Source organism: Poecilia mexicana, unplaced genomic scaffold (genome assembly GCF_051168715.1).
Source record: "Poecilia mexicana isolate PSO_F unplaced genomic scaffold, ASM5116871v1 scaffold_22, whole genome shotgun sequence".
Lineage (NCBI taxonomy): Eukaryota > Metazoa > Chordata > Actinopteri > Cyprinodontiformes > Poeciliidae > Poecilia > Poecilia mexicana.
The window spans coordinates 23,634,327-23,658,997 of NW_028263391.1; the positions used below are offsets into that span (position 1 = coordinate 23,634,327).

The following is a 24,671-nucleotide window of genomic DNA, read 5'->3' on the forward strand; positions in this document are numbered from 1 at the left end:
GAACAGGTTAGGTTACCTCTACACAAAACATGTTCATTACATTTTTTGCACAAAATCATTCTTGGATAATGAGACTTTAGTTTTCTCAGTTCTGCCCGTTTCAAGCTCCTTTCACAATAATTTGTTTTAGGGCCTCCTGTCACTTTAAATTAATGTAATTATACAACCATACGTCTTTGAAAAGCAGAAGTAGAGCCTCCTGCACAACCAACAAGAATGCAGCAAGTGGTTTCTGCATAGTAAGTCAACAAATAAACGTTTGTCTTTTCCAGCAGCCATTGTACAGGTCATACACTGTAAAACCAGCTGACCAAATGAGCAGGAGCTCAACTTGGGTTGCTAGGTAACAGGCCTGGGCTTCCCTGGGGTTGCTAGGTGAGGGACAGTGCATGCTGCTTTGATGTGTTACAAACCAGATGTTTTTGAAATGACTCATTTTCCACATACCAAAAAACATCATTTACTTATTACCAAAAAATAACTGGGTGATATTTTTCTATTTTAGCACTTGGGCTGTTTTGAGAACAGCAGGAGATACCAAAGGGAAGTAAAAAAGACGTGCAAACTTTGTATAATACATCTGCAGCTGACTTGAAACCAAATCAATGAATATTAGTTTTCTATGAATCTACAGAGTAGACCCCAGCCAATTAAACTATATTAGCTGCATAAAATTATATATATTTTTATTTGACCTGAATGTTAAAGTTCTGTCTTCATCTAATCTTGTAATTCTGTTTTAGTGTTTGGATTTTATTAGGACACCTCGTTTAAAAAGTTTTCTTTAACAGTAAAGTCAAAGTCAAGGAATCAAAATATTCATTCTTCACCTACAGACATGGAGAAACACAGAGGAAGAATAAAAAAATAAATGTGTAACATAAATAAAATATAGATGTAGAATATAGAAGCAAGGATTTTACAGAATGTAAAACATTAGAATTATGTACAAACTAAAAAAGTCAGAGAAATTGCTAAAAGATAAAGAAAACGATGTTTAAAATCTTTCTTCTGCACTGAAAAGTTAAAAGTGAAAGCTGATTCAGGGTTGAGCAATGATGCACACAAAAATAATTTATTTTTATTAGCTTAGAGAATAGGCTGATATGATGAACTCCAGAAATACTCCGCCTGAGCAAAAGTTAATTGAAGAGACAGAGATTGCCTTCAGTCTAAATCTAATTTAATTCGGCTCATTTTATTGGTATCTCCTAAAGCAGTTAAATTCAGTTTATGACGGCTGATATAAAATGTTTTCCATCACAGGAAGCCGATTCACAGACCTCCAGCAATCCCTCCTTTGGAGCAAGCATGTGGCGACAGTGGATTGCATTAAGCCACTAAACAGCTTTTCATTTGACAGAAAATAAAGGTGCAGTAAAACATAAATCACAATTCCTGGTGCTGGGGATTCTGAATCGATTCAAAATCAGTTTTGAAATGTCTTTAAATTGTTCGTCTTTGTTGGTAAAGTGCGTCTCTGTCTGCAGTCTGAATAATTCTTTAATATTTTCTATTTAAGTAAAAACCAGGCAGCTAAGCCAACCTAATACTGATAAAAAGTTACAAATGTTTATCCACAAACCTATTTTTGTTTAAATATAAAATGTATTGAATTGTTTTAAATTCATTGTTCTGTTTGTTTACAGCCTTTTTGTGAATCACAAACTGCAAAAACACAAAATCTTACCAAGTATTTTTGGTCTAGTTTCTAGTGCAAATGTCTCAGTACATTTAAAATAAAACAAAACTAACTTACAAATAACTTTCCGGCAAGATAGTGGAGCTTGTTGGAAGTCAATAACTTAAAATTGAAGAAATTGCTGAATCCATTGTCAGATTCTTTTCAAAATAATCTGCTAATGGAACCTCAACTTTTTCATCAATATTCAGGAATTATTGACTTAAACGAGCTCCTGTATGTTGCTGAAAAGTCAGTTATCGGTTAGTTTTATCTTATTTTAAGTGTAATAAGTTATTTACTGCACTTAAAAGAGAAAAATGTGTTTTTTTGGATAAAATAATAAAGTTGACTTTCTTTTCGTTCCTTTTGAAATCCAGCATCTTAATCTGGCAACAAACTGTGACAGAGCTGTAATTATGTAATTTACACTTATTCCTTTGGTTTGTCTTCAGCCTCCTCTCAGTTTCCTAATCCAGGAGCGATGATAGTTTGTTATTTGGGTGCAGTGACCTCCAGTCTGCGTTTTGGGGCTCATAAATCCTGGCTTATTGTCTTAAGAAGTCCTGGAAGATTTGCCAGCTGGCGTCACAATCAGGCCTAAAATTATTCAACAAGGCGGCCGGCCCACACGTTTCGGATCGTCACGCTGGCTTTTGTTACGCTGCAAAATTACTCTGTTGAACAACAGAAGCTCTGGCAGAGCTTCTGAAGGTAAACAAAATAGCTTTTTATTTTTAGGTAATTTAATCTGTAATTCAGGCTGCATTATGTGAAGCATCTCTCTGACAATCAGCTCTTGATTTGAGACGCTGCTTCCATTTTCCACTTCTTTGTCTGCTTCACTCACAAAATCGTACCAAGTATTTTAGTCTAGTTATTAGTGCAAATATCTCCGACTTGAAATAAGGCAAAACTAATTTACAAATAACTTTTCAGAAAGATATAGGAGATAGTTTTAGGTAAATCATTTAATCCCGAGAAGAAGTGCTTGTTCCACTGGGATTATTTCACTTATTAGGAGATTTTCCCCATCAAATAAACATAAACAAAAATTGGTTTATTTTGACTTTCGGGTTGTTTCTGCACCTTTTATTCATGTCTTTGGTATTTTCAGTCAGTTGTGTTGATTTCCTTGTTTCTTTGAATTACTTTGGTTGTAACATGTATTAGAAAAATGTCAAGCACATTTTAAGGGATGTAAAACAAAAGTCAATTAGCAAAAAACAACAACAACTATTTAAAACACAGAAAGGCACAAAATGTAATTGTCTAAAAATGATGTCGGAGAAAAATAACATTAAAAACATTTTTGTTGCTGTATTTTGTCAAAAATGCCAAAAGAGTCAAGTAGCAGCTGTTCTTTCACCCCAAGACAAAGTGTTACATTTTTCATTTTCATTTTTTTTTGCACTTTTTCATAACTTCTTCCAACCACAAACCATCAGCTCCAAACTTTCCATACCTAAAAGTTTTTAAATGACTTTGCACCTGAAACCAAACACACATTTAGTCCAGTAAATGTTTCGCTGCAAACGTTAAAATGCTGTTGAGACACATTCACAAAGGAAGCAGCAGAGAGTAACACTGCTCAGCAAACGCCATAAGTCACTTTGTTGGATTAACTCCGGAGCAAATTAAATACTCCTTACAGATAGTGAGCCTTGGCTGACCCGGTCCTGACGCTACGGGACACACAAAGGCTAATGTCTTAATACTCACTCCTGTAATTTAAACTTTTAGTTTAAACTTCATTTGGTCCACCGTCGTAGATAAACTTTTTTTTCAACTTAAAGGAAAGACGAAGAGACAAAAGCAGCTTTGAGATGTTAAAGTTCCCACAAACAGTGTCTCTTATTTAAAGCCTGTGTCTGTATTTTTACTGTTTCACGCTTTGAGAAGAAAATGGCGGCTGAATGTTCCCACATGTTGAAAACCCAGTTCTGATGTAGAAACAACATCCTGTTTGCCATGATGATTAACGTCAGATTTATCTCTGCTCAAGAGAAACAAACCCAGAGTCCACAAACCTTTTCATTTGCCACTTTTCCTGTTTTGTGCGTTTTTGGATGTAATTACTTTTAGAAATCAATGCAGGAGGTTTGTGTTTAATTATGGTGCGACTCGGCAACATGTTACCAAAAGATTTGGGATATTGGGATAAGTCCGTCTGAAAAACAGCCTGGAGCTCCAGAGGAACTCAGTGTTCCAGCATTTTTGCTGTTTTCTGGAAGTTTGTTCCAGATTAGAGGAGCATAGAAGCTGAATGCTGCTCCTCCATGTTTGGTTCTGGTGATGCAGACCAGAACCAGAACCAGAAGACCTGAGATGTCTGGAATAGTTTAGAATAGTTTTCTGGTCGATTACCTGATGGTCCGGTTTGTTAGTCAAACCTCGCTCACTGCAAAAATCCAAATTCAAACGTACTTTATTTATCCCAAAGGGAAACTAAATGTTGTAGCTCATCAGTTCAGATTCTTCAGAGTTGTTGAAGATGGTGATGGCTGCAGGCAGTGGTTGATTTTCAGACCTTTGCTGAGGTAAATGAGATCAGTTTCACATGTAAGTATCGGCCAATCACCGATCTCCCAAAATTAAACAAATCGGGCCGATTTTTTTGGTGGACCTGTAGTCTGACAGGTTGATAAAACAAAAGTACTAGTTCCACTGGCAGATTATTTTACTTGTTACGAGAGCTTTTCATTAATATTAAGGTATTATTGACTTGTATATTAATGAGAAGTTACTTGTAAGTTAGTTTTGTCTTATTTTCAGTGAACAAAGTTATTTGCAACAGAAACTAACCAAAAATACTTGGTAAGATTTTGTGTTTTTGCAGTGAACCAAATAAGACTCAGTTAGAGTTGCAAATATCACATAACATTTTGAAACAACTTTTTAGACAACAGTGGAAACATTTTATTTCTCTTTTCAGGATTTAAAGATAATTGGTTTTGTTTTTTTGAAAAGCACTTTGGTTCCAAAGTTTTAAAACAAGGTACTGGTACTTTTTGTGTCACTCTTTGGAAATCCAATGCAAAAAAACTGCATTTGTTATGTGAAAATGCTAATTGTTTAAGGTCCAAAGAGCTCATGGGATAAACCAACAACAATACGAAATCTCCATTCAAGTACATAAAATAATAGCAGAAATGTTCCCAGAAAGACTTTGCCCAAACTTCACGTTGTGTTTACTTTGTAATTATCCTCAAATAACTGACATAAACATGACAGCCTGTTCAGAATAACCAACGTTTGCTGTAATTATCCCGTGTTTTGTTGAAACATTCCTGCCTCCTCTTTTGTCTCTCCTCCTGCAGAACTGAATGACATAAACTTTTCTGGGCTCAGAGACGTGAAGTACCGGCATTTTCTGGAAGCTTCCCGACCCATCAGGCATGCGACCAACGTCCGATCCGAGCAGGACGGACAGCGGGTGAAGAGGTCCGCCGTCCACACCACAGGCGTCAAAGTGTGTCCCCAGGAGACGATGAAAACCGTCATTGGCAGCCACCGGGCCTACTACAAACTCAGAGGTCAATCCGCTTTGACTGTTAAAATGAATTTTATATAAAATCATGACCTGGCTGCTCAAAAAAACTCATTATAAAGCATTTTTATGATGCCACAGTCAACTCAGATGGTTTTCAAAATAAAAATGCTGCTGATAAAATTCAACAGAGACACTTGAATTATTGACGAAACACACAAACATCCTCCAACATGCATTGTGGGTGTTTTAGAGGAACTAAACGGGGATGCGACGGTTGCAAATGGCTTGTTGTCAAAGTCATCCCAGCAGCTGCTGCAGCATGTCATTTCAATGTGAGACAGATTAAATTGTTCTATTAGAGGTAATGGCATCGTTTCAAATGGGTTTGTGGCAGAAACATTTCCCTCAGGCGTCGGGTTGGACAATGTGGCGCTCATTACAGGCTGAAACATGCGGCTGCTTTACTGGCCCTCTGCTCCAAAGACTCACTAAAACATCGTCAACAAGCCGTAGATGTACAGTTCACCCTTTGGGAGACGTGAAGAAAAATGATCATAGAATGTAAACTGAAAATAAGTCAGCTTTCATATTGTTTTAATAAGCAGAGTTATATAATTTAACCATTTTCAGATTAACTGAATTCTTGCTTTTCGTGAACAGCAGTAATTATTTCTGTCATATTCTGATTTATTCTAGAGCACTTTAAGTAATTTCAGTAGTTACTCTTTAGTTTCCTGATTGTAAAAACACCAAATCTTGCCAAGTATTTTTGTAAAGTTCTAGTGCAAATGTCTTGGAAAACTTGAGATAAAACAAAACTGATTTTCTGGTAACTTAGTTTTATTTGAAGTTTGCTAAAATATTCTAACTAGAATCAAAACAACCGGGTTGGACTCTGTTTTGCAGTGAACAGTTTGAGCCTCGGTTAGTCCTGCTTTTTGAGGATTCTTTGTTTTACACCAAGGATTTTGCCGTCAGTTTGTCAGGAAGCGATCTGGGAAGCGTTCCGGATCTTCTTGGACCGAGTCCCGGCGCCGGAGGAGTACCGGACCTGGGTGTTCACCTGCCAGCATCAGAACCTGTGCATGGATGACCTGGCCCAGAACTTCAGCAGCTCTCAGGAGCATCTGGACCTGGTGGCCAGAGTGAGCAATGCAGACTCACATTTCATCACAACTTGTTTACCTTTAACAGTAAAATGAAACTTTTATGGATTCCACTTTCTTTTTTTTTCATTTCAGAGAGTAGAAGAGGCTGAAAGTGAAGGGTTGGTGCATCGTCCTCTGAATATTATATTAGATATGTATTATGTCAATGTTTTTACCTAAATTTGTCTTATATGTCAAAAGTATCAAGGATCAGTCTTTATCTTTACCACAAATTAAACGAAGTAGCAGGAGATTTTTGTATATTATACTATATGATTTGGATTTATTGGGAACCAACATAAAGTTAAGTTAAAGAATGTTTTAGAAATAGCTACATTAATTTCATATTAATTATATTTATTGCACCTCACAGACTTCTGACAGAGCAATCGGGCCACCGTAGATGAAAACATATAATGATAATCTGGCCAACTTTTCCCAAAAATTTCAAGAATAATATCTTCTTACAAGTAACCACCAACTGTCAAGAGCAGCGTAAAAAAACTTAAAATACAACAATGTATCTGGAGAAGCAACCTCTTGACTAAAAGAAATAAATTAAAAGAATAAACAAACTTCACATCCAAAACAAAACCCTGTTAAATGTGTAATTTTATTTTCTCTCTGTGCAACACTGTACAAATTGTTACATATTCAGAAAAACACCTAAATAAAAATGTCACAGTGAAAAAGATGTTCTGTTTCCTTGCAGGTTTGTAGCAGCTAAAGAAGAGCCAAGCAGTGAATGTAAGTCCTGCCTTCATTCACTAAACCATATTCTGTAAATCTGTGGAGATTTTCTGTTAACGTCTTTAATTTCAGGCACTTGGACTCCTTCTCCCATTCTGCTTCCAGCAGAAACTGACGAGGTAAATCCACCATCAGAATTCACCGTCAGTTTTCCAGAAATACCTAAACTGTTTGCATCTTTTCGCTCCCCAGGCTAAAGACCTGGTTAAGGAGAACTACGAGGAGTACATTGTTGAGTTCAGCATCACCGTGTCTGACCCGACATACAGCGAAATGCTTAGCAACCCCGCAGCGCCGCATTACAACGGCGTCACCAGAGAGCTCAGAGACAAGGTGAGATCAGCCGCCTGCAGCAAATGTCAGCAGTCCTCCTCCCAGCTGTTGTCTTCACCTTTATGCAAACGGCGGCAGCCTGCGGTCGCTCCAGCAGCAGCGCCGGCTCTCCCAGGGAGGGTTGAATAACAACGCAGGAGGGAAATGCCAGATTTTATTGTACTCTTAGGAGGAAACCTTTCCCCGATTGATTCAACAGCTTTAATTCAACCTTTAGCATCTAAACTAAGGAGTGCTAACAGATGAGTGACTAAGAGCAGAACAGAAATCAGGATTATTCACTGCAAAAACAAGAGTTTTTGTCTAGTTTTTACAAATGTTTTTAGTACACTTGAGTTATGACAAAAATAATGTAAAACTTTTCAGCAAAATAATAATAAATAATTCCTGAATATAGACACAAAAAGTAGAAATAGACAAAAATACTCTGTAAACTTTTTGTTTTTGCAGTGTAAATCCTTTAAATATATCACTCTGCCAAGAAGAAAACATAATAACATAAGATTCATTTTCTTTAAATGAATTGGTAATAAATAAACTTTTTATTTATATTTCCATTCATTCTAATTTACTTGTAAGATGATTAAAACTGAACATGCAGACAGAACTTTTTCTTTTCTTTGCAGATGGTTCATGTGTTTGAAAAAGTTCCAGGATTCAAAGAAATACGTGTTCTTGGATTTCGGTGAGTTTAATAAATGTCTTGGAAACAAATCAACTAAAATAAATAAAATGTGTTTATAGTTATTTCTTCTTCTGTTTTGTGGGTCCAACTGTCAACTCAACTGCATTTCCTTTATAAACATGACTTAGTTTGGGGAAATATGCAGGTTTTCCAACAGTTTAGGGTTAAATGCTTAGAAAATCTGTTGCATAATCTAAATAAATGACCTAATTGATGAATTACTTTGCTTTGATCAAGTTTATTGAATTTTAGGGTTTCCCCATCTGAATTTCCTGATACCAGTTTGAATTATACAAAAATGGGTATTTGACAAAGAGCTAAACAGTCAGAAATTAACAGCAATAATTTGGGTTATTAAGCAATTTAAATATTTAGTTTAAACTAAATATGCTTTGTAAACTAAATAAGTAACATTTATTTGGAACCAAATATTTAGCTTGATAAAACATTTTTCTTGGAACTGTTTTATTTATAAACTCATGAATAACCTGGTAAAATATTCATAAAATTGAACCTATTTATTTTTCACATGGAAGGCTAAAAATAACCCAAATGATTGTTTTTTATTTTTGACTGTAACTTTAAGTCCCTATTTGAAACTTAAAACATTTTGAAGTCGATAAATAACATGTTATATGGTGTTCATTAGTATTGGTATTATATCTTTATAAGCAGCGGAAAACCTTTTGTTTATAAAGATATTTTCATGCAACAACAGAGAATTTAATGCTAGGCTAACGCTAGCATGTTTGCTCTTTGTTTTGATCTAACTTATGATTGATTACTGGTCCAACAAAATGATGCTGAGCGCTTGTTAAACAATATTAGATGAAATTGACCAAATAATAGCAGCACAATGCGAACATCAACAGAGATTTGAAAATGTTGGACTGATTTTTGCAGAACATTCAGGCTGTTCTGAGTCTTCCTAACGGATTTTATTTGTGTTGATTAGCTCAGAGGATCTCTCTGTGCGCTACGCTGTTGTCTTTAACGGAGAAACGGAGCTGGACGGTGACAGTCTGGAGATGGAAGAAGGAAAAGAGACAAACGAAAACGCGAAGGCCCCGAAACTGAAGCGCATCATCGTTACGGCCTTGAAGCAGGAGCCGACGCTGCTGCTGGACATACAGACGCTCAGCTTCCAGGCTGGTAATCATTTTTAGTCTGATGGTTATTATGGGATGAGTTTGTAAAGTTACACAGCAGAACATTAACAGAAATAGTTTTGGTTTATTTAGTCTGTCGGAGAGAAAAACATGTTTCAAAGTCATATTTTCACCATGTTATTCATACAGATGTCAGATTTTCAAACTAAACATTTATTTCACAAACTAAATATTTGGTTCAAATTATAGTTCAATATTTAGCTTTAAAGTAAATATTTGGTGTACAAACTAAATTTTGTTTTTGCTAACTAAAAATGTTGCTTATTAAAAGATCATTGGCATAATATGCTTCAACATCATATTTTGTTGGAAAACGTTATTTAGCTCCAAATTCAATATTTATCTGGCTAAATAAATAATTTTCAAAACATTTTATTTCACAACTAAATATTTTTCCAAGCCTCACATTTAATTTTCAAACTAAATAGATTATATGGGAATTGGCTTGCTGATCATCGGAAGTGGAATATCAAAATAAAAGCTCCGTTTTCAGGGCCTTTATATAAAATCTGCTGTTATTAGAACTGAATCACTTGAGTTTAATGTTTAACTTGGAAATGAAATTAATTTAATTAACATTTTTTCCTCTAAATAAACGTAAACGTTGCTTTTGTTTTGTCTTACCATGAAATGGCTTCTAGCTGTTGCTGTTATTTTGCAGTGACCATGGTTTATCCGGTGGTGGACTCCACGTCCACACAGGAACCAGAAGATGCCAGCCCACCCACCCAAACTTTATTCCCCACTGTGGGAGTTTTGGAAAACAAGCTGAGGGATTCAGCTACTGTCAGACCAAAAACAAACACCTTTGTGCCTTTTATCCCCACCATCCTCCCAAAGACCAGCTCTAGCTTTACTGGTGGGACTCCTTCAATGGCAGCTGCAGAAGAAAAACCCACAGAGGAGGAAGAGGAGGGAATGGGGGAAGAGGAGACTCCACTGGGTGATGGAGGTGAAGATGGAGGTGAGTGAGACTCCGAGGCTCTGAGGTGACAGACGATGACCCTTCTTCCGGTGAATCCAGCTTATAAAGCAGAATGTCAAGGAGAGCCAAGTTTAAAAATTTAAAGCTTTATTGATTAACCACACACTAAACTGTGGTGTAGACTCCATTTAAAGCTATTGATAGGTAATTAGAAGAGCTCTGGAAATGAAAACCGCGCTCAGCCGTCGTTGTGTTGGCTCCGTGTTTCGAGCTGTTGGCTGCGGATCTGCAGAGTTAAATAAAAACATCCAAACATAAAGGAGTAAATCGGAAACCAGCTGCAGAAAAGCAGCAAAGTTTCTACAAGTTCCACCTGGTTAAATTAATCGTGTTCGTAAAATCATTAGTATTTAAACCTCAGACCTATAAGAACTCATTAAATTATCTTAGAATAGGCTATTATCTTAGGCTAAACATTTCTTTCTCTTGGTGCGTTTTAGTTGGTGCCCATTTGCTTTTGGGCTGTAAAGGTGAAATTTTAACATGTTTCATATTCAGCAAATTGTTACATGAAACAGGTTTAAGCAAAGTTAATTCGCACCAGCCCTGTTTAGTCCATTTTAATCAAACTCCAGTTTGTTTGTCTAGAAGTCTGGTTTGTTTGGTTTGGTGTGAACGCAAAATCAAACTCCAGAAAAAGTGAATCCGGTCCTTTTAATGCCTATGTCTTGGTTCGGATGAAGTGAACTCTGGTTCGGTTTGAATGTATATGAACTGGGGATCGCTACAAAAGCAGGAAGTGGGCTACAGCGCAGTGCATTGTGGGTAAATACAACCAAAAAAAAACATGCTAGGCTAGCGCTAGCAGGAGAAATGACTCGTGGACAAAAGAGAAATCCTATAACCGCTAAAATCTAACGCTACTCCATTTTTGTTTACATTTTTGTGAAGAAAGAAGTTGCGATCAGTGTTTTCTTTAGAGGTTTTCTTCATTGGTTCTTGATGCAGCGCCCCCACAGGCGAGGAGGGGAACATATTTTTAAAGGATTTGGCTGGTTTGGCTCAGTCTGTGAGAAAAAGAACCACAGCATCTGAAAATATAACAAATGCTGCAATTTTGGTCACAAATCTAACTGTACTGGACTATCAGCTGTGAAAATACCCAAAAATGTAAATAAATATAAAATCTCCTGAAGGAAAGGGGGCTGGATAAAACAAACAACAATAAGACAGATTTATGGGCACATTTCTTTCACAGGCTGTTTGGTGCCTCCCACTGTGAGCCTCACAGTTTCCACGGCATAAAAACACTCTAATCCTTCAGGCAGGATGCAGCAACACAGCAAATGATTGCTCACATTACACAGATAATGAAAAATAAATAGGACACAAATTATGTGAAATTTAAGACCAGTGATGGATAAAATGAACACTTTAAAAACCGTCAGATAAATATTTTATGACTTTTAAAAAGATGCTGCTGAATCTCTAAATGATCAAAACAAAGACAACAGATGAAGAAAGGAACAGTTTTTATATTAACTTTATTATTTTTAGTATTTCAGCTGTACCTAAATTACTTTAGTTTTTTACAGGGAGCACTTTTAAAGTCTGTATTTTCTATTTTATGGTCCCATATCTTCCTCCTGAACATCCGACAGAAATCAAGTCAGATGTTTCTGTCACAGTTTCTGGGAAGGACACAAACTTAAGAGTTTGTAAAAAGTAACCTTATAAAGTTACAGCATCTAAATGCAACCTTGACTGACCCAGGAAATAGAAATGACAGCATGATTAGACTTGGTGTTGTCACTTTACCCTTGGAAAGGCTCCAGCAGCAGGGGGCCGGCCGGCCCCTGGTCCAGTCATCACCGAGTCACGCTGCGCTGCACAGGCGCATTTCATCAAGTCTCAGCAACATTTCCCACCTTGACGGCTGAGACCCAAACTTTAGAGAAATGGTGCGTCTTCAGATGTCACATTTAATAAAAATGGTTAATCTATAAAACTTTAATATTCCACAGTTCAGTGTTTATATAATAAAGTCTGCACCAAGTGTTTGGATTGAGATTAAAAATAATAGTTTGTCATGTTTGATAAATGAGCTGCCAGAGTTGTGAAATTTAATGTTTAGGAATAATTTATATTAAAATAGGGATAAATCATACAGTTAGGACACTTATTTTAAATAAATAAAAGCACGGAAGCAGCTACAGCTCTAGTCAGAAATTAACACACAGGAACGTTTAGAAACACAGTAACAAATACTGATTAACCTTTAAAACTGTTATAAATGCAAAAACAAACAAACTGCCTTTAGTTTCCTGAATGTTTTCTTCATAATGTAGAGCCAAAAATCTAAGTACTCACACAAACAGTTTCAGAAGTTAAACTGGAACATGAGTTTAATCCTCTGCCTGAGAAATGTTTGAAAACGTCTCACTTCTTAAATCCCAGGACCAGTGGTGGGCTCACGTCTGCTAGCATGTTCTCTGCCTGCGGTGCGGCACGGCTAATGATGTTCACTGTGTCCAGAAGGCAGCAGTTTAAAATCTACTGTCCTGTGTGCTTTCTGAGCTGAGTCAGAAACAAAGTTAGCAAAACACAACAGTTATAAAACTGAAACTACGAGTAAAACAACTTCTTGTTGCACAAACTGTACATGTAGGTGTGTAATCACAAATTGATATACTATGTTGACTGGCCAACTCAACGTTTACACTCACATGAAAATGGCTGCAAACAGATGCACAATTATACAACCATACATCTTTGAAAAGCAAAAGTGGAGCCTCCTGCACAACCAACAAAAATGCAGCAAGTGGTTTCTGGATGGTAAGTCAACAACAAAACACTTGTTTTTCCAGCAGCCATTGTACAGCACATACAATGGTAAAACCAGCTGACCAAATGACCTGGAGTTATGCTTGGGTTGCTAGGTAACGGGCTGGGCTTAGTTGGGGTTGCTAGGTAACGGTGCAGTGCCATTCGAATGTGGCTCAACACCAAAACACCTTATTGCCAAAAACATCTTGGTGGTTTTTGTAAAGCCTTTTTGCCGGTTTCAGTAGAAACGCAAATGGAAGTACAAAAATGTAACTTTAATGTGTTTTTGGATATAGAAATGTTAATGCCACCCCTCTGCTGTTTTGTTTCTTTTCACCAGATCAGGAGCTGGTGGGAAGTTCGAGCTCCAGGCCTGAAGGAGATCAAACTGCTGAGGTGAACCTGGATCCACCCACAGATCCCGCTGACCCGGTTTCCACTCGATCATCTGGTGAGGACGCCATCCAGGGCAGCGAACCTGAAGCAGACGTGGAGCCTTTACCGTCCCCTGAGGACGGAGGGGAAGGTCAATTGGATCTGACCGCGGTCACCCAAACCGCTCCTGGAGATTATTCACACACTGCAGACGGAGTGACAGAGCAACAGGAAGAGGAGAGCGGGAGCGGCTTTGCGTCAGAATCTGATGAAGGTCCGTACGGATCTACAGCCGCGCCGGCGATGAGACAGGCCAGCACACCTGTGATGACAGCTGTGGAGCAGAGCAAAGAGTTGGTGGTTTTCTTTAGCTTGAGAGTCACTAACATGATGTTTACTGACGACCTGTTCAACAAGAGCTCCCCAGAGTATAAGTCACTGGAGAATACCTTCCTGGAACTGGTAGGTACTCAAGCCTTTGTGATAGATATAATGCTCCTGCATGCTTCACTGTCCTACTTTATATTATGAAACCAGGCAAAATGTAATAAATACGACTGACTAAATATGGCCGTGCTAAGAAAATCATGAAAAATGATCAGAATTAAGTACATATATCACCAGAACAAAGTCATAATATGACATTATTCTGGTGTTATTATCATCACAAATAACAATAATGGTAATATTATTAATGCGTTTTGAAATATTGTTACTTTTTATTGTATTGTGACTTTATTCTCATTGACAATCATATTTTGACAAATGACTTCATTCTCACATTAATATGACTTTATTCTAATAATTACGACTCTATTCTTGTATTATTTCGACTTTATTCTTATAATTAAATTTTTTTTTCATTGTTTTTCTTACTATGACCCTAACACTCCATCTTAACTAAAAATGTTGCAGTTGTTGCACCACTTCTTAACATTTTTATGGAGGAAAAACAGGAACAGACGAGATGCTCTGTGTGCTGTGCAGTAAGCCTTATCCTCACAGCATGAACATGGAAAAGCGAAGACATTGTTGCTGTTTGTTTTTGGTTGGTAAAAGTGGGAGACGTCTTCAAACCGAAAACCTGCAGTATGTTAACACGTTTGTTCCAGAGGAGCCGCCGTGTTGACGGTGTGGAAACACTTGTGGTGAAATTGTTCTGTTTCACTTAGACTCAGCACTTTGGGTCCAGAAACCAGCCAAACCCTGGAGCTTCCATTAAATCTGGGCTGGGGAGACAGACAACGTTAGCCTCCATACCGGTATCTTTTTATCTGTTTCCATACTGGAGCTCCTCCTCCTCAGTTTGTTCACTAACAGCGTCCAAATGCAGTACGTAAAACCAGAAGCACCTGATCTTCCTAACATTTCACATTTCCATACTGTAAAACATTATTCTTTTCTGTACTTCTCATCTTTATGCTTTTTGCCTTAATCTTTTGAGTCACACTGCAGTTCATCTTTTTTTTAATCTGTCCTGAAAATATTTCACTAACATTCAGTTTGTGCTGCTGACTTGCTTTGTCTGTATTCATGTTTCTTTGTGTATTTAAAATAGCACACGTTCTTGTAAAATCTGTTTGCATTTTTCTTTGTGTGATTTTTTTGAAATGATGTAAGTCGTAAGTGGATATGAGAGGAAATTCACAGGTTGCAAAGCCAAACAGGATAAATCCAGTCTGCAGGACTTTTACATAACTAAAAGTCTGCAACTCAAAACGTTGCTCAACTGTGAACAGAGATTTATTTTACTTTTTTTAGCTTTGCGCTCTTAGAGTTTGGTTTGTGGCAGCTTTGTAAGATATTTTTATTTTCTGAGTTTCTAAGCAGTGTTTCAATTGGTAATTTTAAAGTTATTATCTAGCACAGATTGTTAGGAGGGAAAATGAGGACAAAATGGTTTAGCCTTAGAAAGGCTTTGCCTGGTCCCAAACATGCTCTGAGTATTTACGTAAATACTCTGAAAGTAAGACAGATCTGGTGAAAGGTCAGCACCAGAAGATTTAACTTAAAAGGAAAAGCTTTTAGGAAACGGGTTTCTGCTTTGTGGCTCAGCCACTGAAAGCTTAACGTGTGCAATGTTAGTCCAGAGTGTTGATGTCTAAACAAACGGGTCGAATATTTGATTTGATCCTTTCTCTCATCTTCACTGTGTGTGTACAGTACAGAAAACAGGTGAGAACATATTAACTGGTCAATACAAAACACAACTTTAACAAGCGTTAAATTCTAACAAAACGCCCGAATCGTATCAGTTTTGCTCGTCAGATGTGGCAAGAAAATTAAGAAATGAAAAACTTCTTTATTTCTTAAAGGAAAACTTTGTTTTTCACACAAATCACCAGTGAGATTAAAAGTGGTTGTAGCCGTGATTCTGTGCAACCTGCATTTTTCAGTAGCATCTCATAAAACAGATTTTAGAGGCCGCTTTACTGAAACTTTTACAACCTTACTTTCCAAAACTTTCCAGGACTTTTTCACCAAAACTTGCTGGCTATTTTTCGATAACTTCTCTCCATCTTTCAGAGCGTATAAAACTTCCCTGGATTTCTTTTTGACATTTTCCCAGAATATACTGGAAATTTCTTTGGAAACCTACTGGTACTTTTTAAAACACATTTTAGAAAATTCTATTCTGCTGGGCGTTTTCTCAAAACTTCCTGGTTATTTTCCTGCACTTGGTGGATTTCATAACGATTTTTTAAAATCAAAATAATATTTTTCAGGACATTAACAGTTATTTTCTCAAAACTTACTTGTTACTTTCCTGAACTTTCCGTGAACTTACTGCTTGCTTGCATTGAGCTTTCTTGTAACTTTTTTCTGGGAGTTATGCCGTACCTTTACAGAAATCTCACAGACCTGACTGCGCATTTTTTCCAAAATTTTACAGCATATATTCGTGGATTTTTCATGGAACTCACTGATTACTTTCCTAAAACTTAACCAGTACTTTTTAAAACTTCATAGTTACTTTATGCAACACTACTGACATTTCCTGACTACGTTCTATTATGGAACTTACTGGTTACTTTCTGGAACTTTCCTTGAATTTATTGTACCTTTATTGACAACATGATGGTTTTCTGCCTTTAACTTGCTGGATAAATTCATTGAAATCTGAAACATAAACTGTGTTTTCCTTGAATTTATTGGGCACATTTACATTTTACTGGTTACTTTCCTGGATCTTTGATTAAACTTATTTTATACAATCCAGGACGTTCTGGGTTTTCCTTTGATATACCCAATGAGCGCTTTCCACTCTGTGCTGCAGAAGCAATTTTATAGCATTGCAAAAAAGGAAAATAATCCTTTAAGTCTCAATATTACAGACAAAACTATTGAGTTTTTATTTTCTTATTAGTTATTTTGCTACTTCAGCTTTTATGTATCATAATGTGGTGCTAGGAAACATATAAAGCATTAAAAGTTTATGCTGAATGTTGCTTCTTAGTCGTAGCATCTGTTAAATGACTAAATGCAATTTAAACATTGTCTCTATTCAGTTGTGGAGTTTATTTTACTACTTATACAGACAAAAATGCAGCATGGCTTCACATTTCGGATGTTACATTATTTGCATGTCTGATGCTGTAAATATAAACCACATGAATCAGTTTGGCTTAGAATAGTAAGTTAAAAAGCTTTGTGAGCACTTTTGGGATGTTTTGCTGATTTATGCTTTTGTTTTCCTAAAGCAGAGTTAGTTTATGCATGGAGGTCAGGAGACCTTTTCCTGTTTTAGTCTTCGGTTTGTGACGTGGAGTAAGCAGCTTAGAGGAGTTCTCGTCAGCTCCTGCATCACACACTCTGTGCTAATGCTGGTTTCAATCTCCTTAGTGTGTTTATGTTGACATCTGGATGCAACGTAACCGAAAGTACCACAGGAAACGGAATAAAAACAGTCAAGTCACTTTTAGTTTTTAACATCAGTTATTTTTATTTATTTATTTTTATTAAACTGTATTTAACAATCTGCATTAGGGTTTGGTATGTTGGCATACATGCATGTTTAAAATGAGCAGATGCATTGAAACAAAGGATAAATGGTGGACTGTCACCAATGTGTTGAGCTGGATTTGAGGGTAACTTGTCTTGTCTGCAGAGAAACTATTGAAAGGAAAGCAGAAAATAATGTATAGCTGATAAAAGCAACACTCCATCTCCAATTTTTAGTGGTTGCTCAAACCTTGGATTTTGCTTATTAACTAATTTGTTGAGCTTCCTGGCAAAACTAGATTTCAGATGTTTGATCCGGTAAGTATTTACCGCTCTGAGAGTTACCAATATATTCTGCGTTTCCATTGCAAATGTGTGCAAAACTTTGTTGATATTCTGCTAATAATTTTTCAATTGCTGTTTCTCCATTAAGTAAGACACACAGTTAAAATCTCATTTGAGTAAGTTAACATGATACGTTGTTAAAAACATGCGGCCTCTTCATCCTCCTTCCACTTCATGTTGTCTTCTTTGTGGTTTCCACCAGTAGTAACATCTGGTTGTTGATCACATGACTTATGTGATGCAAAAGTGTTTCAGTCGCAGTTTTGCAAATCAAAGTAATTTCAATACAGCAGAAAAAAACACCTCATCATCGTGCAAAAACTTTTTCCATTAATTGAATTTATTTTGTGATCCAATTTGTTTAAGGTCAATGGAAACGCAGCTATGTTCTCCTTTAAATGGGCGACTTCTCATTTCTCTTAAACGATCCAGCCTGGTTTCATCAGAAATCATCATGAACTGCTGAGTATCATGTTAATGAGCCCATTTAAACAGGCTGAATGCTCATATGTGTGTACATGTATGTTTTATCGGCCCATTGTAGCTCGGATTACTCCTGTACCTACTGGTTTGTGAAGCAACCAAAAGAAATTGGACATGGAGTTCAGAAAGTGTTTTTTTCTTCACATTGAATGAAAATAAACATGGTTAGTAATCATTGTGACTCTTCAGTGACATCTGCACCAGGCCTGTTGGTTTTAACAGAACCAGTAGATACATGCGTAACTTTTTATGAACCATCAAGTCATGGATGTAGAAGTTCTGTGGTTTGCAGTAGAGAGATCCTTTACAAATGATTGTGTTTGTAAACTGTTTGCAAGTGGTTCCCTGCTGGTTGCAGCTGCAGCTGTCAGAGCCGTGGGTCTGTGTGAAGTTGGCAGGTGATTGGTGCTCACCTGTCCTGAGCAGAGCTCCTTAAGGCTTCTTATCGCTCCTCCACCGCTCAGGCCTGCTAAAGCAGCGTAATCTCTTCCCCTCACGCTGCAGCAGTTTCATCTGAGTTGAACTTGGAAGCCATTCAGATCAATGACCCTGATGGAGCGCCGTTTCTTTAGCTGTCTGATTTCCTGCATCAGTTCCTCCACAGTTTGGCTTTCCACACTGCAAAAACACAAAATCTTACCAAATATGTTTGGCCGAGTTTCTACCAACTATTACTCTTGAAATGAGATAAAAATAACTTGCAAGTGACTTTTTAGCAAGATGTGAGAGCTGGCTTTAAGTTAATAAGCCCTTAATATTGTTATTTCACTTCTAACGTCATTTTTTCCGTGCTATAGGTGAAATAATCCACCGGTGGAACTAGAAGTTTTTCATCAGTATTAAGGAATTAAATCATTAGAACAAGCTCTTGTATCTTACTGAAAAGTTACTTGTAAGGGTCAAAACATTTTTGTCAAGGCTAAAAAAAAAAATTAGTGCTAAAAAATAGTTTATCTATTAAAAATAAACTAAGCATGCAATGCTTTAATTAAACAAAGTATTAGATTTGTTCCTGGAAAAGGACACATGAATTATTCTAGATCCAAAACTTTAAAAAGTTCTACAGATTTGCATTATTAAAAAAACACAATTTAGTCATTTCTGATCAATAATATCTGGATTTGAGTCAATTTTTCTTGGAAATGTTTGCTGTATTTAGCCAAGTTTATTAAATGAATTAAAAACAGATATGAGTGCAGCAAGTGAAACTGGTCCTGGCAACAGAATGGAAAAAACGTGGTTATTTAAAGACAAACACTTTGAGTTGTAGCCAGTATTCTTTCATTGTTGGAAGGTTTTACTTTGAGATCATTTTGAACACCTGAGCCTCGGGTCAAATTTGTATCTTGAAATGAAGTTTGGGGCCACACACAGTCTGTCCAGGGGCTGCCAGTGGCCCCCAAGCCACACTTTGGACAACCCTGATCTGAACTGACAGTCTGAATAAGAAGAGCTTTAATCAGAGGAGCAGCCAAGAGGCGACTCTGGAGGAGCTGCAGGGAACCAAAGCTCAACTGGTTAGCTAACTAGCTATCAGATGAAACCCCAATCGGTCCATCTAAACTTTGGGGTCCAACATTTCCCTGTTTTTTCTTTGAAAAACATTGAAAACCGTCTTTCACCTCCTTCCGGTCCAGGAAAACTAAACCCTGAAGTCTGAAGGGAGATGAACAGTTTTGTAAGTCACTGTACATCTAAGTTATAGTCAAATATATTTAAATTTAAAGTTTAAATTAAATTGGAGTCAAAAGTAATTTTACTGCCTTGGGTGTCTGAAGTAGCAACTTTAAATTATTCCATTAGAATTTGATACATTTATAATGTAATTTAGTCTCTGCATCAAGTTAATCCAGTTAGATTTAGATAGCGATGCTGCTGTGCAGAGCCAGACTATTTTATTTGTCTTGGGTCCCTTATCTTATTCACATGAACGACTACGAGGCATGCACACGAAATATTTAGGTTGCAAGAAAGAGATAAATGACTAAATTAGATGAAGCAGACTGTGTCTCATTGCTTGGCTACAGAAGGAAAACTATTTTCCAACACAAACATCTCTACAGTTATGCAGAACTTTTGTCCAAGTGTTCTGCAGACAAAAATAGTCACAATAACACAAAAAAATCACAAATAAAGGAGAAGCATGAACAGTTGAGTCAAATGGGGAAAATCTGATCTTTAATAAAAAGATCTGTATGCCTCTGTACAATAAAATATAATTAAAATCACGTGTATAAGTTTGTTCACGCATTAAGCCGTTAAAAACATGTGGCGTCATCATCCTCATACTAGTTCCTGTCGTCTTCTTCTTCGTTGGTTTCGTCTGGTTGTTGATCATGTGACTCGCGTGATGCGAAAAAGTGTTTCCATTGCAGTTTTGTGAAATAAACCCATTTTGATACGGCCAAACAACAACAACCTCATTGCCAAAACTCTTTACTGACAAACAAGAGTTTTTCAAAATTGGCGCGTTTCCATTAAGCAAATTTATTATTGAAATGTCAAATTTTGCAATTACACAATCAATGTAGACGCAGTTACAGTGATGAATTAGTTCCTTTCTGATTTAGGTAATTATTGATGCATAATTTATCAATTAAGATTACCTGGGTACTGAGGAATACCTTACTCATATATTAGGCGTAAGGCAGCCAGAGCGTCATCAGCTGATCCTGAATTTATCCAAATCGCTGAGTCATGGCTGATTTCCACAAACCATCATTTTAGAAAGCATTCACACGCCTCTCTCCATAAATGACCATTTTACTTCCTCAGCAGAAGCATTCTGGTTCATAATAAAGATTAATTCTTAAAACCTATTTTGTTCAATCTTACTTTAACTTATTGACCACTGATAATATCATTCATCTTTTCTTTCTAGTTGCTTTAAACCTACAGTTAACTGAGTGACTCTGCTCCTGCAAACCTCTTAGTATAAATGTAGGACAGTTTTATGGTGGATTAGTTTTCTGTTTACTTGCAATACACATTATTTTTATTAAACTATTTTATCCTTTCACCATTTTTATAATTTGAAGGATTAGCATTTTCGCAGCACCGGTGCTTAGAAACCAAAACTCCAATTTTGTTCTGCATCTAATTGTAGAATCAGTGACAGAAACTCATCCTTTCATGCTCACATCAAAATTTAATTACAAACTATTCATAGAATTCACTCTTATATGTGACCTGAATAATAAAACTTGAGCGCTGTCACTAAAGGAGAATAAAATCAGAAGATAATTAAGTTTTTTTAGTCGACTCTAACAAATTCAGCTTTGTTTATTAATTAAATTTTAATAGACAAAGTAAAACTTATTTTTTTAACAGCTAAAATCTGTTTCCTGCAGCAAATTGATTTTTGCAGCACTAATCCTGTAATTAACATCTGAGAAGCAGCAGCTGATGAATGTGTCCCCCTCTGTCTTTGCACAGCTTCTGCCATATTTACAGTCCAATCTGACTGGATTTAAGCAGCTGGAGATTCTCAACTTCAGGAACGGGAGTGTTGTGGTGAACAGCAGGATGAAACTGGACAAGCCGGTGCCGAACAACGTCACAGAAGCCGTGCGCTGTGTGCTGGAGGACTTGTGCAGCGCCGCATCTAATCGGCTTGACATCGAGATTGACAGTCGCTCTTTGGAGGTTGAACCAGGTGAGAAGTTCTTGCTGAAGTCTTGGCTTGAATTCTGTTACTTTTTCACTTGTTTTGGTGCTTCAGAAAGGATATCCGCATTTAGTTTTCAATTTTTAGGGTGAAATTAGCAACACAGGAAGCTTTAAGTTTCTGTCTGCCATAAACTGTCAATCACGCAAACCCGACTCCGTAGTTTGTTGCTTTCATCATAGTGATGCACAAACAGATTATTTCACTTATAATAAGACCTTTTCCCATGTTATAAGTGAGATAATCTGAATAGTTGACTGAAAACAAGATTCTATATCTGGCTAAAATGTTACTTGTGTCCAGAAATGTTTGGTAAAATTTTGTGTTTTTGCAGTGTTGTAAAAGGTTTATGTTGATCTGGACTTTTCAGGGTCAAAAGTGACAGTTTAGTTATTCGCACTATAAGCTAGACCAACATACTCAGTAATATTTTGTGTTTTTTCAGTGTTTTGCATCCAAAACCAAAGAATTACTTTAAAATATGTCAGACTGAAAAGTATCATTTTGCTTCTCATCTGTTTGTGAATTTCTTTATTTTGAGATCTTTGAGCCTACTTCGTGTTGCCAGATGGGTTCTGTTCAGCTGAATCTTGACTCTATAGAGCACATTTGTCAAACTCAAGGCCCGCGGGCCACATGTGGCCCGCCATGTCATTTTATGTGGCCCCCCCAGCATTTTATAGGCCGACGATTGACTTAAAATAGGTTTTGAGCACGAATTGACTACAAACTACATCTCCCATAATGCATTCCGATTGTTACCAGCCAACATTGCGGCTTCTCGCCACTAGAGAGCAGCAGAGTCACCTCAAGCTGCTTATTGATTTTCTCAGCGAATAAAACTGAGACATCGACAAGCTAACATCAAAACGTCCAAGAAAAGAAAAATCGACTTACAAGTAAGACTGTGAATGAAGATGTGTGTGAGTTGGTGTCTGCAGCTCCTCCAGAGCGCCGCTCTCCTGGGTAACTTCCACCCAGAAGGCTCCATTTGTTAAATCCGCTGGATGAGTTTCTTCCAGCGGTTTCTAATTCTTCGCAGTCCGCAGTGGTTGAGCAGCGGACTGCGCAAAAAGTGAAAACGACAAAAATCTTAAAATTCTCCCACATCCACCCTCTTGTCTCTGAACTTGCTTCTGGCCTTGGTCCGAGCCTTGAAGGCAGCAGAGTTGTGGAGATGCCTTTCGAAGCGAGAGATTTTCATTGCCTTCATTGTGGCTGAATTAACTTTTGCATCGTAATTTATTTCCTCCAGATAAACTGCCGGCTCCTCAAATGGATTAACACAACGTTGCATTCTCTTTAGTTTTCTCTGGTCTGTAATGGAGACTTGAATTTAACTCGTCATTTCAACCAAATGTTTGTAATGCGCTTCCTAGCCATTTTTTATTTGTAAGTATTGATTTTATTTTTTAGCCAAGTCTCTGTAGAACCATTTGTCTCTGCTAATGACATCTTCAATACATTTGTTGATCCAAGGCTTAGTTTATGGACTGAACAGACAGAAACAGTTACCATTATACAGTTTGAACTGTTGATTTTATTTTTGAACCAGTTTTTATTTTAAAGTGTTGATTTTATTTTTTAACCATTTTTTTAATTGCAAAGTGTTGATTTTATTTTTGAACCCTTTTTTATTTTGAAGTGTTGATTTTATTTTTGAACCATTTTTTAAATTGTAAAGTGTTGATTTTACTTTTGAACCCTTATTTATTTTTGAAGTGTTGATTTTATTTTTGAACCTTTTTTAATTTTGAAGTGTTGATTTTATTTTTGTACCCTTACTTATTTTGAAGTGTTGATTGTGTGAAAGACCTTACACATGAATTGCCCCATACAGGGTTTGAACCGATGACCTTAGCATTACCAGCACCGTGCTCTAACCTGCTGAGCTAAATCACCTACCTTACAAACTGTTGAGTTTCCATGGATTTAAGAAGAACTTACATGATCTTACCACAATGAAGATTTGATAAAAGTGCTTATATTCCAATGTTTTTCAACACAACATAATATTTTATTTTCCAGAGATTTTGTATTTTGAAGTTTTGAATGTATTTTTGAACCATTTTTAATTTTCAAGTGTTGATTGTGTTTCAGAGATATTTTTTTATTTTAATGTGTTAATTTTATTTTTGAATCATTTTTTATTTGTAAGTATTGATTTTATTTTATAGCCATTTAGCCAAGTCTCTGCAGAACCATTTGTCTCTGCTAATGACATCTTTAATACATTTTTTGATCCCAGGCTTAGTTTATGGACTGTAAAGTATAAGTCTGACAGTTTATTCACCAAGTTACTGTGCTCTCTGAGAGGATCTGTGAGTATTTGACATTGTTCCATGCCCATCGTTGACGTCAGTCTCTAACAAAATGTGGATCATCTACCAAGAACACTGCAAAGAGCCTGAGTTTCTGTAGTGTAGTGGTTATCATGTTTGCTTTAGGTGCAAAAGGTCTCTGGTTCGAAACCAGACAGAAACAGATTTTGCATGTTCTATTCATCACAGGTGTTTACTAAAGGTCAACAAGGGTTCTGTGGTGTCATGGTCTGTACTCAGAATCCAGGCATCTGAGTGCAAACCTCAGTTGAAATTTTCATGCGTTGCATCTCACATCATCAACTTTGGAACCTCAAACTGAAACAAAGCAGAGGAGTTCAGTTTCTGTAGTGTAGTGGTTATCACGTTTGCTTTACACGCAAAAGGTCTCTGGTTCGAAACCAGACAGAAATGGTTTTTGTAGGTTATGCATCTTTTGGGGTGCAGTGAGACAATAAGAGCCTTTCTCTTTTGTGATGGTTCACTTGCCAGTCGGCTTCCTTGAAATCGAAGTTACTTTACTTAATT

At 36.8% G+C, this 24,671-nt stretch overlaps 1 protein-coding gene and 1 non-coding gene across 3 annotated transcripts in view; both read left to right on the plus strand.

Annotated features, from left to right (window-relative positions):
- Nucleotides 1-24,671, plus strand: part of impg1b (interphotoreceptor matrix proteoglycan 1b) — a 32,031-nt gene that overhangs the window by 1,360 nt on the left and 6,000 nt on the right. Inside the window, exons 2-13 of one of the 2 annotated variants that reach the window (XM_015001273.2) lie at nt 5,002-5,217; nt 6,153-6,319; nt 6,416-6,441; nt 7,035-7,069; nt 7,145-7,191; nt 7,265-7,405; nt 8,032-8,090; nt 9,046-9,242; nt 9,921-10,223; nt 13,351-13,847; nt 14,558-14,647; nt 21,591-21,810. In XM_015001273.2, the coding sequence (XP_014856759.2) occupies nt 5,002-5,217; nt 6,153-6,319; nt 6,416-6,441; nt 7,035-7,069; nt 7,145-7,191; nt 7,265-7,405; nt 8,032-8,090; nt 9,046-9,242; nt 9,921-10,223; nt 13,351-13,847; nt 14,558-14,647; nt 21,591-21,810 (1,998 nt within the window). The remainder of the gene's footprint in view (nt 1-5,001; nt 5,218-6,152; nt 6,320-6,415; nt 6,442-7,034; nt 7,070-7,144; nt 7,192-7,264; nt 7,406-8,031; nt 8,091-9,045; nt 9,243-9,920; nt 10,224-13,350; nt 13,848-14,557; nt 14,648-21,590; nt 21,811-24,671) is intronic. The other variant, XM_088002665.1, reaches the window with a different exon arrangement.
- On the plus strand, nt 24,234-24,306 carry trnal-uag (transfer RNA leucine (anticodon UAG)). Its single transcript has one exon. It is a non-coding gene; the product is annotated as a tRNA-Leu (tRNA).